This window comes from Genypterus blacodes, unplaced genomic scaffold, assembly GCF_046128005.1.
Source record: "Genypterus blacodes isolate CSIRO-AG114 ecotype Tasmania unplaced genomic scaffold, CSIRO-AGI_Gbla_v1 ptg000056l_1, whole genome shotgun sequence".
Classification (NCBI taxonomy): domain Eukaryota; kingdom Metazoa; phylum Chordata; class Actinopteri; order Ophidiiformes; family Ophidiidae; genus Genypterus; species Genypterus blacodes.
In genome coordinates, this window is record NW_027466868.1 from 3,049,586 (window position 1) to 3,072,500 (window position 22,915).

At 51.5% G+C, this 22,915-nt stretch overlaps 1 protein-coding gene across 1 annotated transcript in view; it reads left to right on the plus strand.

Moving 5' to 3' along the window:
• Positions 1-6,274: 6,274 nt before the first annotated feature.
• LOC143002368 (uncharacterized) overlaps positions 6,275-22,915 on the plus strand; it is a gene marked incomplete at its 3' end in the record, with an annotated part of 17,685 nt that continues 1,044 nt past the window's right edge. The window contains exons 1-5 of the mRNA XM_076152439.1: positions 6,275-8,337; positions 19,289-19,347; positions 19,446-19,533; positions 22,688-22,773; positions 22,889-22,915. The exon at positions 22,889-22,915 is cut by the window's right edge and continues 115 nt beyond it. Coding sequence (XP_076008554.1) covers positions 7,086-8,337; positions 19,289-19,347; positions 19,446-19,533; positions 22,688-22,773; positions 22,889-22,915 — 1,512 coding nt within the window. The remainder of the gene's footprint in view (positions 8,338-19,288; positions 19,348-19,445; positions 19,534-22,687; positions 22,774-22,888) is intronic.

Consider the following 22,915-nt stretch of genomic DNA (forward strand, 5'->3'; position numbering starts at 1 on the left):
ATAAAATACTTGAGTAAAAGATTTGGATCCTCAGGCTGTCATCGATTCAGGTGTTTCTTATTGGTGGGAACCAATTAGCTCTCTGATCCCTGACACACACACACACACACACACACACACACGCACAGAGTGAGGACTTTTCACAGGGTTGAATAATTAATGCACCCCCCTCGCCACACTCTAATGATGTCTCTCGGGCGTGTGTGTGTGTGTGTGTGTGTGTGTGTGTGTGTGTCATGTGACCAAGCTCCGCCCCCTCCCTCCTCTCAGAGTTTCACCTGAGTGTATTCTGTCATGTTTCCCCCCTCAGTTTAGGCCATTGTGTGATTTCCCACAATCCTCTTGTGTTTTGGGATTTGGCTCTAAGTGCTGCCACGCCTCCTCCTCTTCCTCCTCCTCCTCTCTCTCTCTCTTCCTGGCTTTGGACCAGTCAGCCATCTAGTTTCATTGCAGTGTAACTCATCTGTACAGGGAGCATATGGTGTGTGTGTGTGTGTGTGTGTTTATTTGATGGTAGTTATGATTTCTTTGTAGCTTTCTGCGTTTCATGAATCTGTATTTACCCAGCATGCATCTGTGCTGCAGCTGTGATTCTGAACTGTTAAATTAAAATGACAACAAAGCAAATTTTGAGTTGTCTTTGATATTTCTTATTATTGACATCATATTCATGCTTTCCCCCCCCTCACACACACACACACACACACACACACACACACACACACACACACACACACACACACACACAGTCCCATCAAGTGACAAGCCAGGCGTGCAAGCCCCCGGTTGGTGGCCATGGCAACAGACGGCGTCTGGAACGCGGGGTGGGGCCTGATGGTTCCTTCTCTCTTTTCCCTTTTTTCCTTCTTTCCCTTTGCCCCTCCCCCCTGTGTGGCTGATCATGGCGTTTGTCGTGTGTATTTGTTTGTGCTGACAGCTTGCGTGTTGTCCTGCACACGACAAGATCACACACTCACACTTACACACACGCACACACACTGTGTCAATCCATAATTTAGACACATTAAAGGCCCCTCATGTAAATTTAATGGTGCGTTTGTGTGAGTGTAAAATATTTACTGTCAGGTGTCTAACTAGAGCTGTGTGTGTGTGTGTGTGTGTGTGTGTGTGTGTGTGTGTGTGTGTGTGTGTGTGTGTGTGTGGGCCAAGACAATTAAAGATGCTGCAGTGCTGCATCTCATACAACCCCTGTGTGAGTGCACTACTGTTTCACACACACATACACACACTCATCTAGGTATCATTGTGTGTGTGTGTAGCTTTATAATGAAAACAGATTTTTCTGTGTCAGTTTTTACTTTCCTCAGCTTAGTATCTGGATCCATTAGATGTAAGTATGAGTGTTTATTCTGTTCTTTGTTGTCAGTTTGACTCAGCTGCTGGTTGAGTCACAGTGAAGGTGAGGTGCAGCTGCTCACCACAGGGGGGCGCTGCCTCCAGCTGCTGCATTACTATCTCCCATTTACAGATTCTACCCATTTATTTTTCATTTCTTGCAAATGTGTGTGTGTGTGTGTGACAGATTATCTGTGTGTGTGTGTGTGTGTGTGTGTGAACCTCCTACCAGCAGGGGGCCTCCCTCCCCTCCACCCCACTCTGCACTGGTAACTGACCCATTTTCTCTCCCTCTCCTATTTTCTCCCTCCCTCCCTCTCTCTCTCTCCCTCTCCTATTTTTTCTCTCTCTCCCCCTCCCTCCCTCCCTCTCTCTCTCCCCCTCCCTCCCTCCCTCCCTCTCTTTCTCTCTCTCTCTCCCTCCCTCCCTCCCTCCCCCTCTCTCTCTCTCTTCGGGGGAGGTGGGTGTGGAGGACTCGTACCCCCTGCTGCTCCCTGACTCTTTGAAGGAGAAAAAGTGCTCTTGCTTCAGGATGAATAAGGATGGAGCATGAACGTGTACATGTATGAATGAGAGCGTGTTTCTTATTTCAATGGGAAAGAGACAGATTTATGACCTGATGAAAAATGCATGTGAACACAATCTGTAGCCGCTCAGAGGAACACGTGGGGATCGGTCCGTCTCTGCTGCGAGTCAAACGGGCCTGAATCATCCCATCATCATCATCATCATCAGCACTCTGTTCTGTTCTTCATCCCGCTGCAGCCTCAGTAACCAGATCCTATCCCACGTGCTCTTCCTCACTCCGGTATAGAGCGGGCCGACCCGAGGCGTCGCTCAGATCTCTGTGCTGCATCACAGCGGCCCGGTCGATGGGACATAAAGGCTCTGACTGTCAGCTGGAGGTGTGACCTGCCATCTCATCAACCACACTGTGAAACAACACCAACAACACGTGATGCAGCTTTACTAACATGAAACACAACAAACATCTGCCTGAAAACGTCTCAGAGGAGGGTGTGTGTGATACGTGAAGCAGCTCTCTTTGTCTCTGCTGGGGTGAAAAGATGAACAAACTCACCAAATATCCGTAGAAAGCCAGTTGTGGAGCATTTTGTCAGTCAATTCATTGTTTTGATCTGTCGGGGGGCTTCTTCTGTGACAAAATGGCTTCAGCTGCAGCCCAAACAGAAGCTTCAGCACACAGATAAGTGGGGCCGGGCCTGGAGCTGTGTTCCACCCCGCCATGAAAGGATCCAGAGGTGCGTTTGATGTCGCAGTGCTGCTTGTAGACGTTGCCACTGAGTGAAAGGCTCCTATTATTTGCGTGGATGTGAGGCAGGAAGCAGCGTTGGCTCAGAGCCTCTGTGACTGTGACTCTGTGACTCTGTGACTCACGCCACCAAGCCACCGTCCTCACAGTTCAGACGTGTACATGTTGGAACTGAACACGTTACTCAGTTGTTCACCTTGATGCCGTTGGAAGGTGCGTTTGATGTTCACGTGGGCAAAAACTGCCTGTACCTGCAGATAGAGTGTGTGTGGGCGTGTCTCTCACTCTGTCTGTGTGTGTGTGTGTGTGTGTGTGTGTGTGTGTGTGTGTGTGTGTGTTAGTGTGAGACTGAGGCGAGAGAGTTGCTCCTCCTGTAATCCGGGTTAATCTGGCAAATAATCCTGGAGGAGTCCGAGGCCATCAGAAGTGAAGGATGAAGGAAGTAACGGAGAAATAAAGACTCAGTGTGACTCAAGGGACTGTGACTCCACGGCTAAGTACTGAGTTACAGAGCAGCAACTTTAAGTGTGTGTGTGTGTGTGTGTGTGTGTGTGTCAGCTTCTGTTTTTGGCTGCCGGTGAGCCTTTAAACACTTTGACAGACAGGCAGGCGAAACACAAGCCCCGCCCTCTCTGCTGTCCCCACTGGTAACTGACCCATTTTCTCTCCCTCTCCTATTTTCTCCCTCCCTCCCTCTCTCTCTCTCCCTCTCCTATTTTTTCTCTCTCTCCCCCTCCCTCCCTCCCTCTCTCTCTCCCCCTCCCTCCCTCCCTCCCTCTCTTTCTCTCTCTCTCTCCCTCCCTCCCTCCCTCCCCCTCTCTCTCTCTCTTCGGGGGAGGTGGGTGTGGAGGACTCGTACCCCCTGCTGCTCCCTGACTCTTTGAAGGAGAAAAAGTGCTCTTGCTTCAGGATGAATAAGGATGGAGCATGAACGTGTACATGTATGAATGAGAGCGTGTGTGTGTGTGTGTGTGTGTGTGTGTGTGTGTGTGTGTGTGTGTGTGTGTGTGTGTGTGTGTGTGTGTGTGTGTGTGTGTGTGTGTGTGTGTGTGTGTGTGTGTGTGTGTGTGTGTGTGTGTGTGTGTGTGTGTGTGTGTGTGTGAGAGTGAGAGAAGCTCCCGCTGGGTGTTTGCTCAATACGCTTGTCACAGTTGCACCTTATTTTGTGTTTAACCTCTTGTGAATCTGTGTGTGTGTGTGTGTGTGTGTGATTGCCTCCCCCCTAATATGAGCAGAACAGAGCTCAGCACACTGGAGCCTTCAGATGTGTGTCAGGATTCAGCACAAAGCATTCTGAGCTGTGGGAGCTGAGATGATTGGTTGAAACAGGTTTAATAAGCAAACAAACCACCGTCAGAATGTCGTTTCCCTCTGAATACAAGGTCACTATTGATTTTCAATTGATAGGGGCGGACAGAGAGCCGATATGTTGACTTATTGCAGTGAAGTATTGAACATTCTAACGCAGATCACACAGTTGTGTTGTGAGTTAGGAGGCGAGCAGTGAGGAATGTGTCTGACCTTTTTTTATTATGTTTATCTTAAGCTCAGCCGGAGTTTGACCACAATTACAGCTCGTCCAGGGAGCAGAGCTGTCCGCCTCCACACACACACACACAGAGAGAGAGAGAGAGAGAGAGAGAGGAAGAGAGAGTTTTTCTTATTTCAATGGGAAAGAGACAGATTTATGACCTGATGAAAAATGCATGTGAACACAATCTGTAGCCGCTCAGAGGAACACGTGGGGATCGGTCCGTCTCTGCTGCGAGTCAAACGGGCCTGAATCATCCCATCATCATCATCATCATCAGCACTCTGTTCTGTTCTTCATCCCGCTGCAGCCTCAGTAACCAGATCCTATCCCACGTGCTCTTCCTCACTCCGGTATAGAGCGGGCCGACCCGAGGCGTCGCTCAGATCTCTGTGCTGCATCACAGCGGCCCGGTCGATGGGACATAAAGGCTCTGACTGTCAGCTGGAGGTGTGACCTGCCATCTCATCAACCACACTGTGAAACAACACCAACAACACGTGATGCAGCTTTACTAACATGAAACACAACAAACATCTGCCTGAAAACGTCTCAGAGGAGGGTGTGTGTGATACGTGAAGCAGCTCTCTTTGTCTCTGCTGGGGTGAAAAGATGAACAAACTCACCAAATATCCGTAGAAAGCCAGTTGTGGAGCATTTTGTCAGTCAATTCATTGTTTTGATCTGTCGGGGGGCTTCTTCTGTGACAAAATGGCTTCAGCTGCAGCCCAAACAGAAGCTTCAGCACACAGATAAGTGGGGCCGGGCCTGGAGCTGTTCCACCCCGCCATGAAAGGATCCAGAGGTGCGTTTGATGTCGCAGTGCTGCTTGTAGACGTTGCCACTGAGTGAAAGGCTCCTATTATTTGCGTGGATGTGAGGCAGGAAGCAGCGTTGGCTCAGAGCCTCTGTGACTGTGACTCTGTGACTCTGTGACTCACGCCACCAAGCCACCGTCCTCACAGTTCAGACGTGTACATGTTGGAACTGAACACGTTACTCAGTTGTTCACCTTGATGCCGTTGGAAGGTGCGTTTGATGTTCACGTGGGCAAAAACTGCCTGTACCTGCAGATAGAGTGTGTGTGGGCGTGTCTCTCACTCTGTCTGTGTGTGTGTGTGTGTGTGTGTGTGTGTGTGTGTGTGTGTGTGTGTTAGTGTGAGACTGAGGCGAGAGAGTTGCTCCTCCTGTAATCCGGGTTAATCTGGCAAATAATCCTGGAGGAGTCCGAGGCCATCAGAAGTGAAGGATGAAGGAAGTAACGGAGAAATAAAGACTCAGTGTGACTCAAGGGACTGTGACTCCACGGCTAAGTACTGAGTTACAGAGCAGCAACTTTAAGTGTGTGTGTGTGTGTGTGTGTGTGTGTGTCAGCTTCTGTTTTTGGCTGCCGGTGAGCCTTTAAACACTTTGACAGACAGGCAGGCGAAACACAAGCCCCGCCCTCTCTGCTGTCCCCACAGCCAACTGTAAAACCCGGAGTCCCTGCTCCTGTGTGGATGGGACTTTGTCCTCTCTCTCTCCCCTCAGTGTCTCTTCACCACACCGCCCAGGATGGCACCATTTGTTTTTTGTGATTTTTGCAATCAAAGTCAGAGGTTTTATTTCTGCAATTTCTAGAATTTTGATGTAAATTTATTGTTTTTTTCAACATAAATCGCAGCCTTTTCGTAATTTATTTGTACTCCCAAACTCTCTAGTGCCCCTCTGTCTCACAGCCAGCTGCTCTCCACTTCACTCTCCCTTATATAAGGTAATAAATAGACAAACCAAACCGAAACATCTGTTATTTCCCAATCATTTGCTTTGAACAGGATTCATATTCATTGATCTAAATATTTATGTGACAGACTTTTAGACTACGTGAAGTGAATCTAAACATCACAATGTCTTCACTTCTGAATGGGATTCAAGTGAATTCATGACTGTGTGAGTCTGCTCAGTCATTTATCATCACACTCCTCTCCTCTCCCTGGCCTCTCTCCCTTTCAATGCTTCCAAACCTCAAATCTGGGAATGCCTGATCCGCTCCGTGTTGGACTCCTCCCCGGGTTTTCTCCTCCTCCGTCCTACTCCGGGCGCTCCGTGTCCGTGTTGCAGGCGGAGCAGGACCGGGTCCGGATCGGCGCAGAGGCTGCTCGGCCTTGGGTTGTGGTGTTTACAGCGGGGTTCAGGTCGGTGCTGGGGGCGGAAGAGAGCGAGCGGCGGAGTCGGTTCATCGGTCCTTCGGATCAGACGCCACAATTTCCCCCAACTTGGCAGCAGTTTGAGCGGAGCGGGACCGGAGCTGCTGCGGGGGGATGAGCGCACACAATGGGACGCGACGCTCCGGCAGCGCCCGGGACTCAGGAGCGGCGTTAGAATAACATCCAGCCTGCTTGTTGGCCGTGGAGACCGGAGCTGTCAGCGGGACGGTGAGGACTCCGTGTCGGGGCTCCTGGTGCTTTTCCTCGCCGGTGTGGCGGAGAGAAGAGCCGCGGCAGCAGGACGCGCTTGTCGGTCTGTTTCTTACATTTGTTGCCAGTTCTCAGTCCGCTGGGATGGAAGCGGAATGTGTTTCCTGCATGAAGCTCCGCGTGTTTGCACATCTGGATGAAGGAAGAACCGCTTAAAGCCACCGGAGCGTTTCTACCGCTCCCGTTAAACCGGTTAGACTGTTTTAACAGGAGTTAATTTCCATTTTAAATTTGCCTCATTTACATTCAGCAGTCCGTCTGCAGACTGAACAGGGCGAAGTTCAACAAATGTAAACGTTAGGAGGGAGTTAAAGACGTGTTAGAAACACTGCACCAGTGTCCAGTGTTGTGTTTGTGTGTCTTTCCATCATAGTGTGCAATAAGGAGCCTGAGCAGTCTGTTCATCACCGTCACACTCCAATTCCCGGTAGGAGAATTAAAGGAATATTAGTGACTGTCCCCTGTAGGGATGTACCTTCTGGACAGCAGCTGTGCTGACAGGATGGAGAGGGGAACTCCTCAGAGAAAGACTGTGTACCGGATCTCCCTCACCTTGGTGAAGAGGGAGAGTTTGGATGGTGTTGAGGGTGAGGAGGCGGCTGGTGGAGGCTCAGGACCCCAGAGGGCAGAGAGCTCTAAAGTGGGCTCCTTCCGCCGGGAGAGCTCCACTGAAATCCAGCGCAGCTACCTGCTGGAGCAGCTGAAGGAGGTGGAGAACGAGTCAGACGACTCTTCCTCATCACACAGATACATGAGGAATTTCCGGACGTTCAGCACGGGGCAGCTGGAGCTGGGCAGGCTGAAAATATGTAAAAAGCATAAACTACAGAAAGATCTGAAGGAAACGGCCACCAGCCCTCTGACAGAGCACAGCAGAGATGCTCCGTCTGCACAGAGTGAGGAGGAGAAACCAGAGGAGAGGAGCAGGATGCAGGAGAAAGAGGATTCAGACACACTAAAGGATGGTGTTAGTGCTGAAGCCAGCAGAGCAGCGTCTACTGGGGTCATGGAGAACGGCAGTGTGGAGAAGAAGACCAGACTGCTGAAGGCTCAGAGCGCAGAGGAGAGGAGCTGTGAGCCTCCTTTGAATGGGGATGAGAAGATCTCCCACTCCACAAGAAACGGGAAAGTTTCCCCAGAAACCCCCCCCCTGAAGAGGCAGCCCAGCCTGCTGCGACGCAGCTTCAGCTTCAGGCACTGGACGGGCGGAGAGCTGCTCCGTCTCCGCGCTCTCTCCAAGGACAAACACCACAGCAGCTCTGGATGTATCAGCGGTGACGCCGGAGCTGATGGTGGCGAGGCAAACGCCAAGATCTCCTCCGCGACCCGAAGCCCGGCCGGCTCCTACGCCGAGCCCCCCAGGGAGAAGAGCCGCACCCTGGAGATGGGCGCTGTGCTCAACAAGACGGACTCCATGGGGGAGCTGAGCCGCTGGGAGAGGGCCCACAGAGGCAAGAACCGCACTCTGGACAACAGCGACCTCCTGAGGTTAGCCGCTGAAAAGGACAGTCCAACAGCAGGGGGGTTCCTGCTGCGGGGCGGGGGCGGGAGATCCAGCGAGAGGCGCCTGGTCCGCTTCTTTAGCGGGTTCTTCTCCAGGAGGGACGGTGCCACCACCTCCACGCCGCTGGGGAGCCCCAGCGCCAACCGGTCCCTCCGGAGGACCAGGAAGTTCCTGTCCCAGTCCAGCACTGAGAGCATGAACGGAGGCAGCAATGATGGTAAAGACAAACGACAACACTCTGCACTTCACCCTGTTCTCCTTTAGCTGTCATCCATCCTCATGAGGTCACAGAGCTGTCATGTGATCAGACACACGCGTGTCATCATGAAGCCGGTCATGTCATCACATGTGAGATTCCTCCCTCATGGTCCCACTGTGATCTTAACACTTCTTACCGCAGCCTCCCGTGTCAAGGCTGACACAGTGGGGGAGGAAGGATTGGGGTGTGTAAGCCTGTGTGTGTGTGTGTGTGTTTGCTTTGGACAGGAGGGTGATGTTTGTCTTTCATTAGTGTCGGTGCAGATGTGAGTTTGGTTCAGTGTTTAGTTTCACTCCAGTGTAGACACACACACACACACACACACACACACACACACACACACACACACACACACACACACACTGTGTGACTTCAGAGCTGAGAGAGAGAAAAACAAAACATGATATGAAGCGATCTGTGTGGGCGAGGTGGGAATTGATCCCTGATAGCTCACTAAACCATCAAACGGAACAGTTTCTGATAAGGAGTAAAGACAAACAGGACAGCTGTATCTGCACCCAACAGAACCAGAACCACAGAAGAAGAAAAACATCCAGAGAAAGATAAGCAGAGGAAGTCAAGCAGGTTAATATTGGAGCTTGAATGACCTGTGTGTGTGTGTGTGTGTGTGTGTGTGTGTGTGTGTGTGTGTGTGTGTGTGTGTGTGTGTGTGTGTGTGTGTGTGTGTGTGTGTGTGTGTGTGTGTGTGTGTGTGTGTGTGTGTGTGTGTGTGTTTCTTTTATCTGCGCACACACACGCGCGCACGCGCGTGTGTGTGTGTGTGTGCGCTTCTTTTATCTGCGCACACACACACACATTTTTGCCAGTGTGCACAGCACGCCCTGTCAGCATCCTCTTTCCATCACGACGGGACGAGTGGAAAACATGATGAGAGAGACAGGAAGTGGATTTGTTCCGTCCAGAGCTGATCTGGCAGACAGACGGCCAGTCAGACAGACAGACAGATGTGTGTGTGTGTTCCTGTCTCACCGGCTTCCAGCTGTGTGTAGGCTTCAGCCCACTGATGGAAGTTGGAGTTGGGCACGTTTACGCCTCTGCAGCCAAGCCCAAGTTCATTCATCCCACTGTGTGTGTGTGTGTGTGTTGTTACCACCATCTCCGCAGTCCAAACAGTCCCTGACCTGAAATAGAAACCACACAATCAGGACCTGCTGCTTCTCTGATGCTGCTTGTGTCGTTACGCTGCTGTAACGTTTAAGGAGTTCCGCTTCCATCTGGGTGGTTACAGTCTGAAGTGGTCCATCTGTCCATCTGTCCGTCTGTCCGTCCGTCTGTCCGTCCGTCTGTCCGTCTGTCTGTCTGTCTGTCTGTCTGTCTGTCTGTTACTCCAGCTGGAGCGTCTGTGGTCCTCACATAGTTAGTGATGATACTCACCACAGCACACTTTAGAGGTCTTCAGCTGATACTATTGTGTTAGGTGGTTACAGCCGACCGGGGCTCATCTGTGTGTGTGTCTGTCCTTAGACGGATGGAAGTGCAGCTGATTGATGTGTGTGTTGATATTCAGTCTTGCGATCTCACTCTTGCAGCGCTTTAGATCGTTTTCTCAAACCCAGATCGGTTGTCGGGGCTTGCAGGTCTTTGCGGTGTGAGTCAGGTGACGCCGGCAGGCCAAACTCGGGGGGGGGAGGACGGGGCCACGGCTTCCACATGTTTGGAATTCCTGAGACGTGCTTGGAGGTGGCAGCAGGTCGGATCAGGGGTCCCACTCAAACCCCGATGGGTCCGAGGGTCTGACTGAAGTACTGAGGTGTTCCTGGAGACGAGCGGTGATGTTGACCATGCAGATGTTCATTTTCTATTACACGGCAATGGAAAACACATCGTGTCTCCGTCCCCACCTGTCCTCCATGACTTTGCCTCATGGAATCAAATGGTGTTAACTGTGTGTGTGTGCGTGCGTGCGTGCGTGTGTGTGTGTGTGTGTATTGGCCCACTGACACTACATAAGGGTGTGGATGTGGGTGTGTGTGAGGGGTGTGGAGATCTCTGTGTCTGCGTGTGGGTCTGACCTACATCCACAACCATGCAGAAGTAATGTGTGCTACTTGTGCGTCAAAAGCTGTATGTGTGTGTGTGTGTATGTGTGTTGTTAGTGGGTGACTTAACACACCCATTTGCACACACTCCTGTGTACACACTGACTTTTGGGATGGTTCCTTCTGGCTCTTCCCAGGTGGATGTTTAAGTTGGGTGTTCCTTGGGCGTTCCTAAGGGCCAGGTCATCTCCTCAGTGGTTGCTAGACGTCTCGTGTGTGTTACTAAGCAGCTGCTCTGTGGTTTCTACGATCTTGGGATTGTCCACGGGCTGTTGCTAGGTGGTTGTTGGCCGGCTCAGCGTGTTTCAGTCTGCAGACTAGACCGTTGATGGAGAGCGAGTGGATAGTTGCTAAGGTTTTGGGTTGTTGATGTAGAAGGATACGAATACGTGTCAGATAGTCACACACACACACACACACACACACACACACACACACACACACACACACGCACTGAGAGGGAGAGGGAGAGCTCTGTAGATTCTACCCTACATGAAGAGAGCTCTGTCTTAGTTGGAGCATCTTTGATCCCCTTATCGTCCTCTGAGCACCCCCTTCTCTCTCTCTCTCTCTCTCTCTCACACCCCCCTCTCTCTCTCACCCCCCTTCTTCCTTTTTGCATACATAAACTCGGCCTGCATGCTTTCATTGTGTCACAGAAACACAGAGCAGAACGTACACACACACACACACACACACACAGCGATACTTGAGACGCTCTGTTACAAAGGGTATAATGGGGTGAAAATCCTATTAGGTGAAGCGCCTGAGGGATGGAGGGATGATGGAGAGTTGACACGGCTCCCTCCCGCTTGGCTCCTCCTTCATTGTTCCCTCCTGCTTCTTCTCCTCTCCAGCCTTCATTCCTTCCTCCTCTCCTGCCTGAGATGGCGTAGCTCATATTGTTCCCCGTGTGTATTCATAGAGAGAGTTTCTCTGTGTGTGTGTGTGTGTATCTGTATTTTACGTCTTTCGGCATGTGTGTGTGTGTGTGTGTAGACATATTCCATGCATGTCTGTCGGGATCGTATGACCTGGAGTTATTTCCTTCTCTGTGTGTATTTGGGATCTGAACACGAGTGTCCTGGTTCCCTGTCTGGCAGTAATGAGTGTGTGTACTGCCTCACGCTGAACCACAGATGCGGCCCCGTGTTATTACCCCGGATCCCCACTAACCCACTTTCCTTCGCTGTGCCTCGTCTCCATCAGCGGCGTCCTCGCTGCGTTTGGACCCTGGTACAGTTACAGACCCGGGCCGCTCAGTACTTAGCGGTCTGACCCAGAGTGGAAAAGCTGACTTTACTGCATTCTTCTATTGGTCTTGTTTAGATTTCACGCGGCTCAGTTTCAGGAGACCCGGCGCTTGTAAACAAGCCTCACATGACGGTGAGGGAGCGCTGCCATTGGACAGCAGAGACGACCTTTGGATGAATCTCATATTTGTTTCATATAAACTCACAAACCTGCCGGTGTCACAAGTGGAAGCTCCTCTGCTCCGTGTTCAACTGATATACATTATTCAGAGCTGTGTGTGTGTGTGTGTGTGTGTGTGTGTGTGTTTATGAATATAAATGGCTTGTGCAGCAAAGCCTCAGCCTGCTGAGCTCTGCTGCCTCTAGATTTGCCTCATTGACTCTCTCTCTCTCTCTCTCTCTCTCCGTCCCCTTCTCTCTCTCTCTCTCCGTCCCCTTCTCTCTCTCTCTCTCTCTCTCTCCCTCTCTGTCTCCTTCTCTCTCTCTCTCTCTCCCTCTCTGTCTCCTTCTCTCCCTCTCTCTCCCTCTCTGTCTCCTTCTCTCCCTCTCTGTCTCCTTGTCTCTCTCTCTCTCTCTCTCTCTCTCTCTCTCTCCCTCTCTGTCTCCTTCTCTCCCTCTCTCTCCCTCTCTGTCTCCTTCTCTCCCTCTCTGTCTCCTTGTCTCTCTCTCTCTCTCTCTCTCTCTCTCTCTCTCTCTCTCCCTCTCTGTCTCCTTGTCTCTCTCTCTCCCTCCCTCTCTGTCTCCTTGTTTCCTCCCCCTCTCTCTCTCCCCCTCCGTCTCCTTGTCTCCCTCTTTCTCCTTGTCCTTGTCCCTCTCTCTCTCTCTCTCTCTCTCTCTCTCTCTCTCTCTCTCTCTCTCTCTCTCTCTCTCTCTCTCTCTCTCTCTCTCTCTCTCTCTCTCTCTCTCTCTCTCTCTCTCTCTCTCTCTCTCTCTCTCTCTCTCTCTCTCTCTCTCTCTCTCTCTCTCTCTCTCTCTCTCTGTGTGTGTGTATAAACGTACAGTGTTGTCAAAGCGTCTCTGCGTCCCCACAGGACAATGAAACACAGAGACATACCATCAGTCACTCATAAAGCCTCTCTGTGCTTATTAGCCGGCTGCTGTATCGCCTCGTGGCCGCCGTGTCAAAGGTCACCCTGGGGTCAAAGAGCATGTGTGGGAGGTCTGCGTGGCTCCTTTGCCTCCACACACTCCTTCTCCCACCCCCCACCCTGCCTGCTCCCTTCCCCCCGCCATCTACCACCCTGCTTTGCTGCTCCGCTGCCCCATTTCCTCCTCAGCTCCAAATTAGACCTTGTGGAGTGTGTGTGTGTGTGTGTGTCTGTGTGTGTGTGGTTTAGAGGGAGTTGCTGCCTTTTTAGAACAAGCCATTGGAAGTGGTGAGGTAGCACATTCCAACTCATAGCAGCACACTTATGCACACACACAGACACACACACACACACCCGTGAACTTGAACCTTTGAGAGATTGAGAAAGAGAGAGATGTGTGTGTGTGTGTGGGGGGGGGTGTTAAAGATAGAGAAGGAGAGTGTCACCACGTTCTCTGCTGCTCTAAGCTCTTACGTAAGGCTCTAAGCCAGCAGCGGGTGGAGGACAAGGGCGCACACACACACACACACACACACACACACACACACACACTCAGAGAATTACAGTTGTTTCTATTCACAGCACTCTGGATGTAACTCCACTAACACACACACATACACACACACAGGCAGGCTTCACTGCTCACTCCTCGGCCCTGAGTGATGCAAGAAGACTGAAACACACACACACACACACACACACACACCCCTCACACACAGATGCTTGTGTAGTATAGCTGTCATCGTGCCAAACACTCTGAGCTGTAGTTTGGAGAACAAGGAGCATGTGTGATTAGACGCAGCTGCAGGCGGCTCCTTCCTCTTCACCTGAGGTCTGACTGAAGCTTCTACAAACCTGCTGAAACTGATGTCAACCTGGTTTAGAAGAGCCACGTGACTGATCTGAACCTGGCCTGGTACTGCTGTGTGATGGTGTGATGGAGGTCCACAAACCCGGAATTCCTCTTTCTGACAATCGAAATGTTTGAAAAGAGCGTCTTTATGTCTTCTTTTCCAAATGTAGCTGGCTTCAAATTGACTCGAGAGTTTAAATACTGTGTGTGCATCACTAGCTTGTCAGGAACACACACACACACACCACACACACACTCTTTAGGCAGGTTACTAAGACCCCATCTAGGTTACAAATGCTGCTTAATTCTGCTCTGGGATAAACCCTGTGATTAAACCAGACCTTTTAATCGCCTGAACCCGTGTGTGTGTGTGTGTGTGTGTGTGTGTGTGTGTGTGAGGTACATTGTCACACATGGCTTGTCCCTGTGTGTGTGTTCAGGTGACTGTGTGTGTGTAAGTACAGATGATAAACCAGTTAGTCTCCACTGGTGTGACGGTGGCTTCCTTTGATTTGGGGCGAGGATGACAGCGTCAGGCCAGCTGCCAGCCTGCTGACCGTGTGTGTGTGAGTGTGTGTGTGTGGAGGGCAGTGGGGGAGGGTTCTGCTTGACTGATTATAGGCTGATATTCAGGTCAGGCAGTCAGTGTGTGTGTGTGTCTGCTGGAATGTGTGTGTTGCCTTTGTTGAATTTTTGTGGTGAAAATCCAAAATATTCAATCTATTATAGTTTCGCTTTTTCTGTCTTTCTCCTGTGTACAAGCACCTTTCTGTGTGTGTGTGTGTGTGTGTGTGTGTGTGTTTGACTAATTACTCTGTGTGTGTGTGTAAGAGGCCTCCCGCTGCAATTACTCTGGGAGTGTGTGTGTGTGTGTCTTTATTCAGCTTGACAGAGTGTGTGACACGAGGCCCTGAGCTGAATGCTAAGCAGCCGTCTGCACACCGGCCACCGGGGGTCAAAGGTCAACTCCATCTCACCCCGGCTCCAGGAAGCCAATAGAAACGCAGCGCTTAACGTCTGCTGTAAAACTGTGAAAGGAACCCTCGCCTCCTTTATTTACCCTCACAGGGTTGCTGGTTCCATTCCCAGCACACCAGGATGTCGTCATAGTAACTTTGTAGTCACGGTCAGCTGCATCCTTCATCGTCCGTCGTCTTCACTCTGTCATACTCCATGACAACATAATGGCCTCCAGCCAATCAGAGCGCGGCTTCTTTGTCTCGCCTCCTGCACAGTCGGTCGATTGTCGTCCTCTTCCTGCTCCGACTTCCTGCTTTCCCCCCGGGCCTGATTGTGTGTGTGTGTGTGTGTGTGTGTGTGTGTGTGTGTGTGTGTGTGTGTGTGTGTGTGTGTGTGTGTGTGTGTGTGTGTGTGTGTGTGTGTGTGTGTGTGTGTGTGTGTGTGTGTGTGTGTGTACAGAAACAGAGCATCTGGAGGAAATACTTGCAATATCTGGAGATTTGGTTAATAAAACCCACAGTCATCCATCAGTGTGTGTGTGTGTGTGTGAGGCTCTTCAGTAGTAAGCTTCTGGATTGTTCTCTGCCTTTGTGTTCTCTCTGGCAGTTTGCACAGCCATCAGCTCGTTGCTGTTTGTGTGTGTTTATGCAAATTGCCATCAACTGGAGTTTTATTTTTACTCCTCTTCCTCCTTCATAACACACTCTTCCTCTTTCATCCTTCTTTCTTCCCCTCTTCCTCTGCTTCTGTCTGTGCTTCCTGTCATTTGTTCCGTGTGTGTGTGTGTGTGTGTGTGTGTGTGTGTTTGTGTTTACAACACAGAGCAGGTGAGCAGTTCATTGTGTGTGTGTGTCGTTACCTGTCAGACATGTTTAATTAACGGTAATGACACACACACACACACACACACACACACACACACACACACACACACACACACACACACACACACACACACACTGACCACACTACTGACAAGAGGCAGCTGGTGTGTGTTTGGGGGAGAGAGGGAGAGACAGAAAGATCAGAAGTAGAGGGAGAGCAGATGAAGACGAAGATGATTATGATGAGGCCGATTTGTGACGAGGAGGAGGACGGTGAGGAGAAATGGCATGAAGGGCGAAGGGCGAGATAATATGATGTCAGCTGTGACTGATGAGGCGGAGAGGCTTTGATTCGTCACAGTCAGACTACTGGTTAACCCCCGACACACACACACACACACACACACACACACACACACACACACACACACACACACACACACACACACCCTCCATACCCTCAGGGAATGAACGGTCACACTCCACCCATGCTCTCACTGTGTGTGTCTGTGTGTGTGTGTGTTACCTTCCCCCATTCTTTCGTGTGTGTTTCAGTGTTTACCTTTGCTGAGACGATAAAAAAGTGGAATCAAACCAAAAACACAGAAGATGTAAATGTTTTTGTTCTTTTGTTTTGTTTGTCTCAGGTGTAAATGTTTATTGTTTAATTTCATTTTTCAGACTTTTTCTTTTCTTGTATAGATAAACAGCAGTGTGTGTTTGAGGGAAAACCAAAAACCTAAAGACCCCCGGAGGCGAAGAGACAACAGCACCTTTACTAATTACCCCATCTGTGTGTGTGTGTGTGTGTGTGTGTGTGTGTGTGTGTGTGGGGGTACACCACAGATCCCCCCTGTAGGCGTGCGTGTATTTGCATTTGTGTGTGTGTGTGTGTGTGTGTGTGTGTGTGTGTGTGTGTGTGTGTGTGTGTGTGTGTGTGTGTGTGTGTGTGCGCGCTGCTGATTTTTATTGCTTAGAGAGCGGAGCAAGGCATTGACACTGCTGGAGTTGGAGGTGAAATTCCCTTTGGGGGCCGCTGTCTTTTACCTGTGTGTAGGTGTAAACCGTGCCATCACACACACACACACACACACGGTGTTCACATCTCACACCTGTGTTCTGTGGAACGCAGGGAATCTCAGCATGTACCGAGTCATCTGAGGAATCCTAGAGAACACACACACACACACACACACACAGATCTACATGCTCCAGGAACAGGTTCTGTACTGAGGAGGCTCACTGCACTGTGAAAACAACAAACCCACCGTGTGTGTGTGTGTGTGTGTGTGTGTGTGTGTGTGTGTGTGTGTGTGTGTGTGTGTGTGTGTGTGTGTGTGTGTGTGTGTGTGTGTGTCACGCCTGAGCGGATGCATGCTGCACATGCTTCACACGCTCGCCGCATGACGCACACGCAGCAGCTCTGTCACGTTGTGTGGCTCTGTGGCGGCAGGAACAAACCGGTGTTCACAGAGAGGAGCGAGCGGCCGGCCTGCTGCAGGGGGAAGCGTTTCTGTGTTTTGACCTCTAAAGCCCGAGCGGAGTCCCGTCGGTGGGTTTGGGTTCCCGGCCTGCTGCTCAGACAGACGGTGGCGGCGGGTCGGCGGGGCCAGAAACACGGCGGGGGGGCGGCGTGTGCTGGCAGCGGCCCGGGGATCATTACAGTGAGCAGCAGCCAGATGAGGCCGGCAGCTCAGAGGTCACGCAGAGGTCGCACTCTGACAAAAGACCTGAATACAACAAACACTCGTCTTGATGTGTGTGTGTGTGGAGAGTGGGGGGGGGACAGAGCCGGATGGCAGGAAGTGATCAGATCCACCGGGGAGACGAGAACATCACGCTGAAGTTGTGGTTAAAGTGTGTGTCGGCCTCCCGCCGCGTGTGTGTTGTGGTGGCCGCACACGTTTGGGAGCGCCGCCTGTACTGAGCTGCAGCATGTCGCAACACACAACAAACCCCAGAGGAGGTGTGTGTGTGTGCGTGCGTGTGTGTGAGAGAGAGACACTGAGTTGGCTGGCTGCCAGGTGTGCTCCGATTATGCGTGTCTCTCTCTCTCTCTCTCTCTCTGTCCCTCTCTCTATCTCTGTCTCTCTCTCTATCTCTGTCTCTCTCTCTCCTGGTTTCTCTCACCATCTCCCCGTGTGTCTTACCCATGATGCTTTGCTGCCGCGGCCTCTGTGCGTCCGTCCTGCAGAGTTGCGTGATGGCAGCAGGTTTGACATCACCCACCTGGACTCAAACAGACGGCTGGCAGGGATGTGTCTTTTCTGCTGACCTGTGTGTGTGTGTGTGTGTGTGTGTGTGTGTGTTTGCATTTAAAACAGTGCCATGTTTGTTGCCGACCTGGCTGCTGGTGTTTCTGTCTATCTCTCAGCCTCTCCTGTATGTGGCGATGGTCTTCATCTTCAGGGATTAGAGTCCTGGTATCTTTCAGAAGAAGTAGAACCTTCAGGGCTGAGAGGGGACAAGGCTGAAGATGTGGTGGTTCTGTAGAGTTCTTGGTGAATGGTCCAAACATCAGGTGGCTGGTTGAGGTCTGGGGGGCCGGGGGGCCGGGGGGCCGTCAGAAGCACTGCCTGTTAGCTAACCTGCCATTTTGTCTTTCATCCTCCATCTGTTGAAGTATCCGGGGTTCAGGTTTAAAGGTCTCCGTATATTAATTTATGTACAATATGCAGGATTTTGTCCGTATTGTCCGTAGCAACCAGCTCCGCCCATACCTGCTACCGTTTAATGCAATAACCTCTCGGCCCGTTTAACCAATCAGCTGTCAGATACCAGCTGATGGATGCCAGAGCGGCTGATCGCGACCCGCCGCTTGACCCAGCGGCCTCGCGGGAGCTCGAACTTGGTAGCGACGCTGGGGAACCTGAGGGTCCCCGAAAACAGGAAGCAGCTGGATCAACATCCTGCCTGGCAAAGAGGGGGGGGGGGCTGAGCGAGCACAGGGGGGCGACTGTAAAAGCCTCAACAATGACCCCCTCTGTGTGCGGCAGCCGGCCAATAGGGACGCTCGGCCCTGGATTCTTTCCAGGCAGCCACCCGACCTGCACACACACTCGCACACACTGTCATGTTTATATTCTTACACACTGCAGCATCAGGAGCTTCTGTAAAGACACACAGGACATGGATCTGTCTTAGCTTCAGAAGGAGCTGGGCCTGTAGTGCCCCCTGTGTGTGTGTGTGTGTGTGTGTGTGTGTGTGTGTGTGTGACCCCGCGGCGTGACACAGATTGACGGTGATGAATTAATAAAAAAGAGACGGAGGCTCTCTGCCCCTCCAGACCCACTGGCCTACTTCACCCTGTGTGTGTGTGTGTGTGTGTGTGTGTGTGTGTGTGTCCATCACTGTAGCCTTTGAGTTATCACACTGTAACACAGACAGATAGAAGTGTGTTATTTTAATGCAGTGTGTGTACGCGTGTGTGTGGAAAAATCTGCTCTGCACCTTTTCCCTCAGCCCCCACCTCTATTCACATGACCTCCTAACTGCAATGCATCCTCTCTGACACACACACACACACACACACACACACACACACACACACTCTCACTCGCCTTGTGTTTTATTCTCGTTATCGTCTCTGCTCATGATCCAGCACCTCAGCCTGTCAGTCATCTGTCACACACTCTGTCCCTCCTCCTTCTCCTCTCCTCATTACTTTCACACATCATCTCTTTCTCTCTCTCTCTCTCTCTCTCTCTCTCTCTCTCTCTCTCTCTCTCTCTCTCTCTGTCTGGACATGAGCACACAGAGTAGGAGTTCGTGTCCTTATTTTATTATTATTGTCACCAGCGTATTGTGCCTTGTGTGTGTCTGTGTACACAAACATCATTGACAAGTGTGTGTGTTTGCCTGTGTGTTACAGATGCGTTTGTGAACAGCCAGGAGTGGACGCTGAGTCGAATGGTACCAGAACTCAAAGTGGTGAGTGAACGACAGAGTTAACAAATCAAATCAAACTCTCAGCTCATAGGTTCTTCAAAGTGACGCCCCTCCCCTCCCCTCTCTCTCCTCCACCCTAGGGCATTGTGGGTAATTTAGCCAGTGGTAAGTCGGCGCTGGTCCACAGGTACCTGACCGGGACATACGTCCAGGAAGAATCTCCTGAAGGTAAGGATGCTCCTCCACCTCTCTCTCTCTCTCGCTCTCTCGCTCTCTCTCTCTCTCTCTCTCTCTCTCTCTCTCTCTCTCTCTCTCTCTCTCTCTCTCTCTCTACACACACTGAGAGCTCCTCCATCTTTTATCACTGCCTCATGCGGTGGAAGCGTCTTCACACTCGCGCCCTGCAGAGACCAACATGTTCCTCATCCAATATTAACCCGGTGGAGACGCTCCTCTCACGCTGTAGGGTCCACCGACCTCCACACACACACACACACAGACACACACACTCTACCCTCTAAATGTTTCAGCGCTCCACCACCCTGAGGAGAGCAGAAGAAGAAATGGTTCATTTCTGACTAATAGATGAGTTTGGAGCAGCGTTGTTGCTCGGCTCCTCTCTGCTCCCCGATCATCAGGCTCAGAGTCTCTAAAGATCAGTTTAATGAGCAACACACACACACACGGAGACGCTGAGTGAGACGTCCCTCTAACACACGGCTGATCTGAGAGCCTCCTCTGTGTTTTGTCGTTTGGAAAACTCTTAAGTGAGCAGCTCGGCTTCTCACTCTTAATTACAACGCCGGGCTGCCAAGAGCAACACGCCGCGGCTGCAGGAGCGCCGTCGCATTCCGGGCCCCGGCTCGAGCCCGGAATGCGACGGTGGCGGCTCCTCCGCCATCTTTTCATCTCACTATTTGGCACGCCGGCCTCTGCGGAGGAAGCTGCCATTCTGCTCCAGTTCCAGAGGAGCCTTTGAAATCTTGCATAACCGCTGGAAGAGGGGGGCGGGATCTGGATTCGTTGTTTTGAAATTCCCAGTATCTAAAAATACCCGGCAGCCGGATTCCCATGCTGATTGATTGGGAGCGGAGGGTTTTTTTTGTGTGCCTTTTTCTGCGAGCGGCTGGGAAACCGCAGCGCCACAAAGCCTCAAACCAGCACTATTCTGAGCGTGCAGACTGGAGGCGCTGTGCTGCTGGAGCTCAGGGTCTCTGTTGCTAATGAGGCTGCAGAGGGGAAAGACCCAGACGCCTCAGAAACCATCGATCGGCTTTATGCAACAGACGCGGCGGCAAGACGATGATGACGCGACACGCTGAGGTGAAGTCGAGTCGTCTGTCCGACCTCGCGTCTCGTTCTGTCCCCAAATATGTCTCTGAGGTGCGGCGGCGCCCGCAGAGACGCACATGGAAACCGTTACACAACACGGAGCTCTGCTGAGACGAGCCGTCACTCTCTGATGCAGGTTTAATATTACAGCACCGAGCTAATGAGCTGTTAGTCAGCAGTGTGTGTGACGCAGAGAGGAGGAAGACGTGAAGTAGAGTGTTTCCTGTCTGTACTGACCCCCGCTGACCTGCACATGCAAACACTATGAACTCTGTAAACACTGGTTTGAATAATCTGCAACTTCTCTCTCTCTCTTTAACTCTGATTCACCTCTGAACCGGCACTACTTCTGTTCTCTCTCTCTCTCACCCCGTCTCTCTCTCTCTCATCCCCCTCTCTCTCACCCCGTCTCTCCCCCCTCTCTCTCTCTCTACCCCCTCTCTCATCCCCGTCTCTCTCTCTCTCTCTCTCTCTCTCTCTCACATCCCCCTCTCTCTCCCCCCTCTCTCTCACCCCGTCTCTCTCTCTCTCTCTCATCCCCCTCTCTCTCACCCCGTCTCTCCCCCCTCTCTCTCTCTCTCACCCCCCCTCTCACCCCGTCTCTCCCCCCTCTCTCTCTCTCCCCCTCTCTCTCACCCCGTCTCTCTCTCTCACCCTCTCTCTCATCCCCCGTCTCTCTCTCTCTCTCTCTCTCTCTCTCTCTCTCTCTCTCATCCCCCTCTCTCTCCCCCCTCTCTCTCACCCCGTCTCTCTCTCTCTCTCTCTCTCACCCTCTCTCTCACCCCGTCTCTCTCCCCCCCTCTCTCTCTCTCTCTCTCTCTCTCTTTCACCCCTTTCCCTCAACCCGTCTCTCCCCCCTCTCTGTCTGTCTGTCTGTCTCTCTCTCTCTCTCTCTCACCCCGTCTCTCCCCCCCTCTCTGTCTGTCTGTCTGTCTCTCTCTCTCTCTCTCTCTCCCCCCTCTCCCTCACCCCCTCTCTCTCACCCCCTCTCTCTCCCCCCCTCCCTCTCTCTCTCCCTCCCTCTCTCCCCCCTCCCTCTCCCCCCCCCCCCCTCTCTCTCCCCCCCTCTCTCTCCCCTGGTACCTTCTCTAACCTGATGAGTGACCTGGTGGTTTGGTTGCATGGGGCGGAGCTCTTGGCTGCATCTTTGATTTGTTTGCCTTTTGTTTCTTCTCTCTCTTTGTTTTCTTTGCTGCTTTTGCAAACTAGCTGACGTGGACGCAGGTAACAATCCTCTCTCTCTTTCTCTCTCTCTCACTCCATCCAATCATCCGTCCTTCCATCTCCCCCACCTCCCTCCCCTGTACAGCAGTGTGTTGAGCAGCTCGGCCTCAGACTCGTGTGTCTCTCGTCCCGTGTCTCTCTCATGTCATCATCGACTCTCAGACCTGTGCAGGTTTCTGCTGTCGTCCAAATTCAGGCCTAGAAATGTTTTGTTGTATGAAGAAACATCACACAATTATCTTAATCTTTACATGACACACCAGTTTATCAGTGTAGAGTTTGTCGGTTGTAACTCAGTGAGTCCGACGCCGCCGAGGTTCCTCTGCTGCTGCTGGTCTGTTCAGCTCTTAGCTCCCTGCCTGTTAGAGGTGAAGCTGCACATCACTGCTCCTCCTCTTTCACTGTCTGTCAGAGCTGCATGCACTCACACACACTCTCTCTCACACACACTCCCTTTCACACACACTCTCTCACACCCACTCCCTTTCACACTCTCTCTCTCTCACACACATGCGTGCACACATATACCTCATATTTACCTTCCTTCATCTTAATCAGCATAAATCTTTGCATCATTCTGTTGTAAACAAATCCTTTAGATCATTCATGTAGATTTCATTCGCCTCAATGAAATACTGTGTAACTGTGGTCAGTGAATTATAAACGCTTATGTTGGATGAGGTAATGATCAGTAAGTACACAGTGAAGTATTTATCCGTTCTCATTTCTGTCTTATACTTCATTACTCTTCATCTTCGTGATCTCGTCAGTGTGATGTCTCTCCTCTCGTCCTCCGCTCATGTGTGTGCTCTGACGTTTTACACAGGCGGTCGTTTTAAGAAGGAGATCGTTGTGGACGGTCAGAGTCACCTGCTCCTCATCAGGGACGAAGGAGGCCCCCCGGAGGCTCAGGTGAGTACTACACCTGCTGCAAAGACTTCACACACGCTCCATCCTTAACCCGGAGGAATGATCCTAAACCTAAACACACCCCTCTCTCCACTCCCTCCCCTCCCTCCTCCTCCAGTTTGCATTGTGGGTGGACGCTGTGATC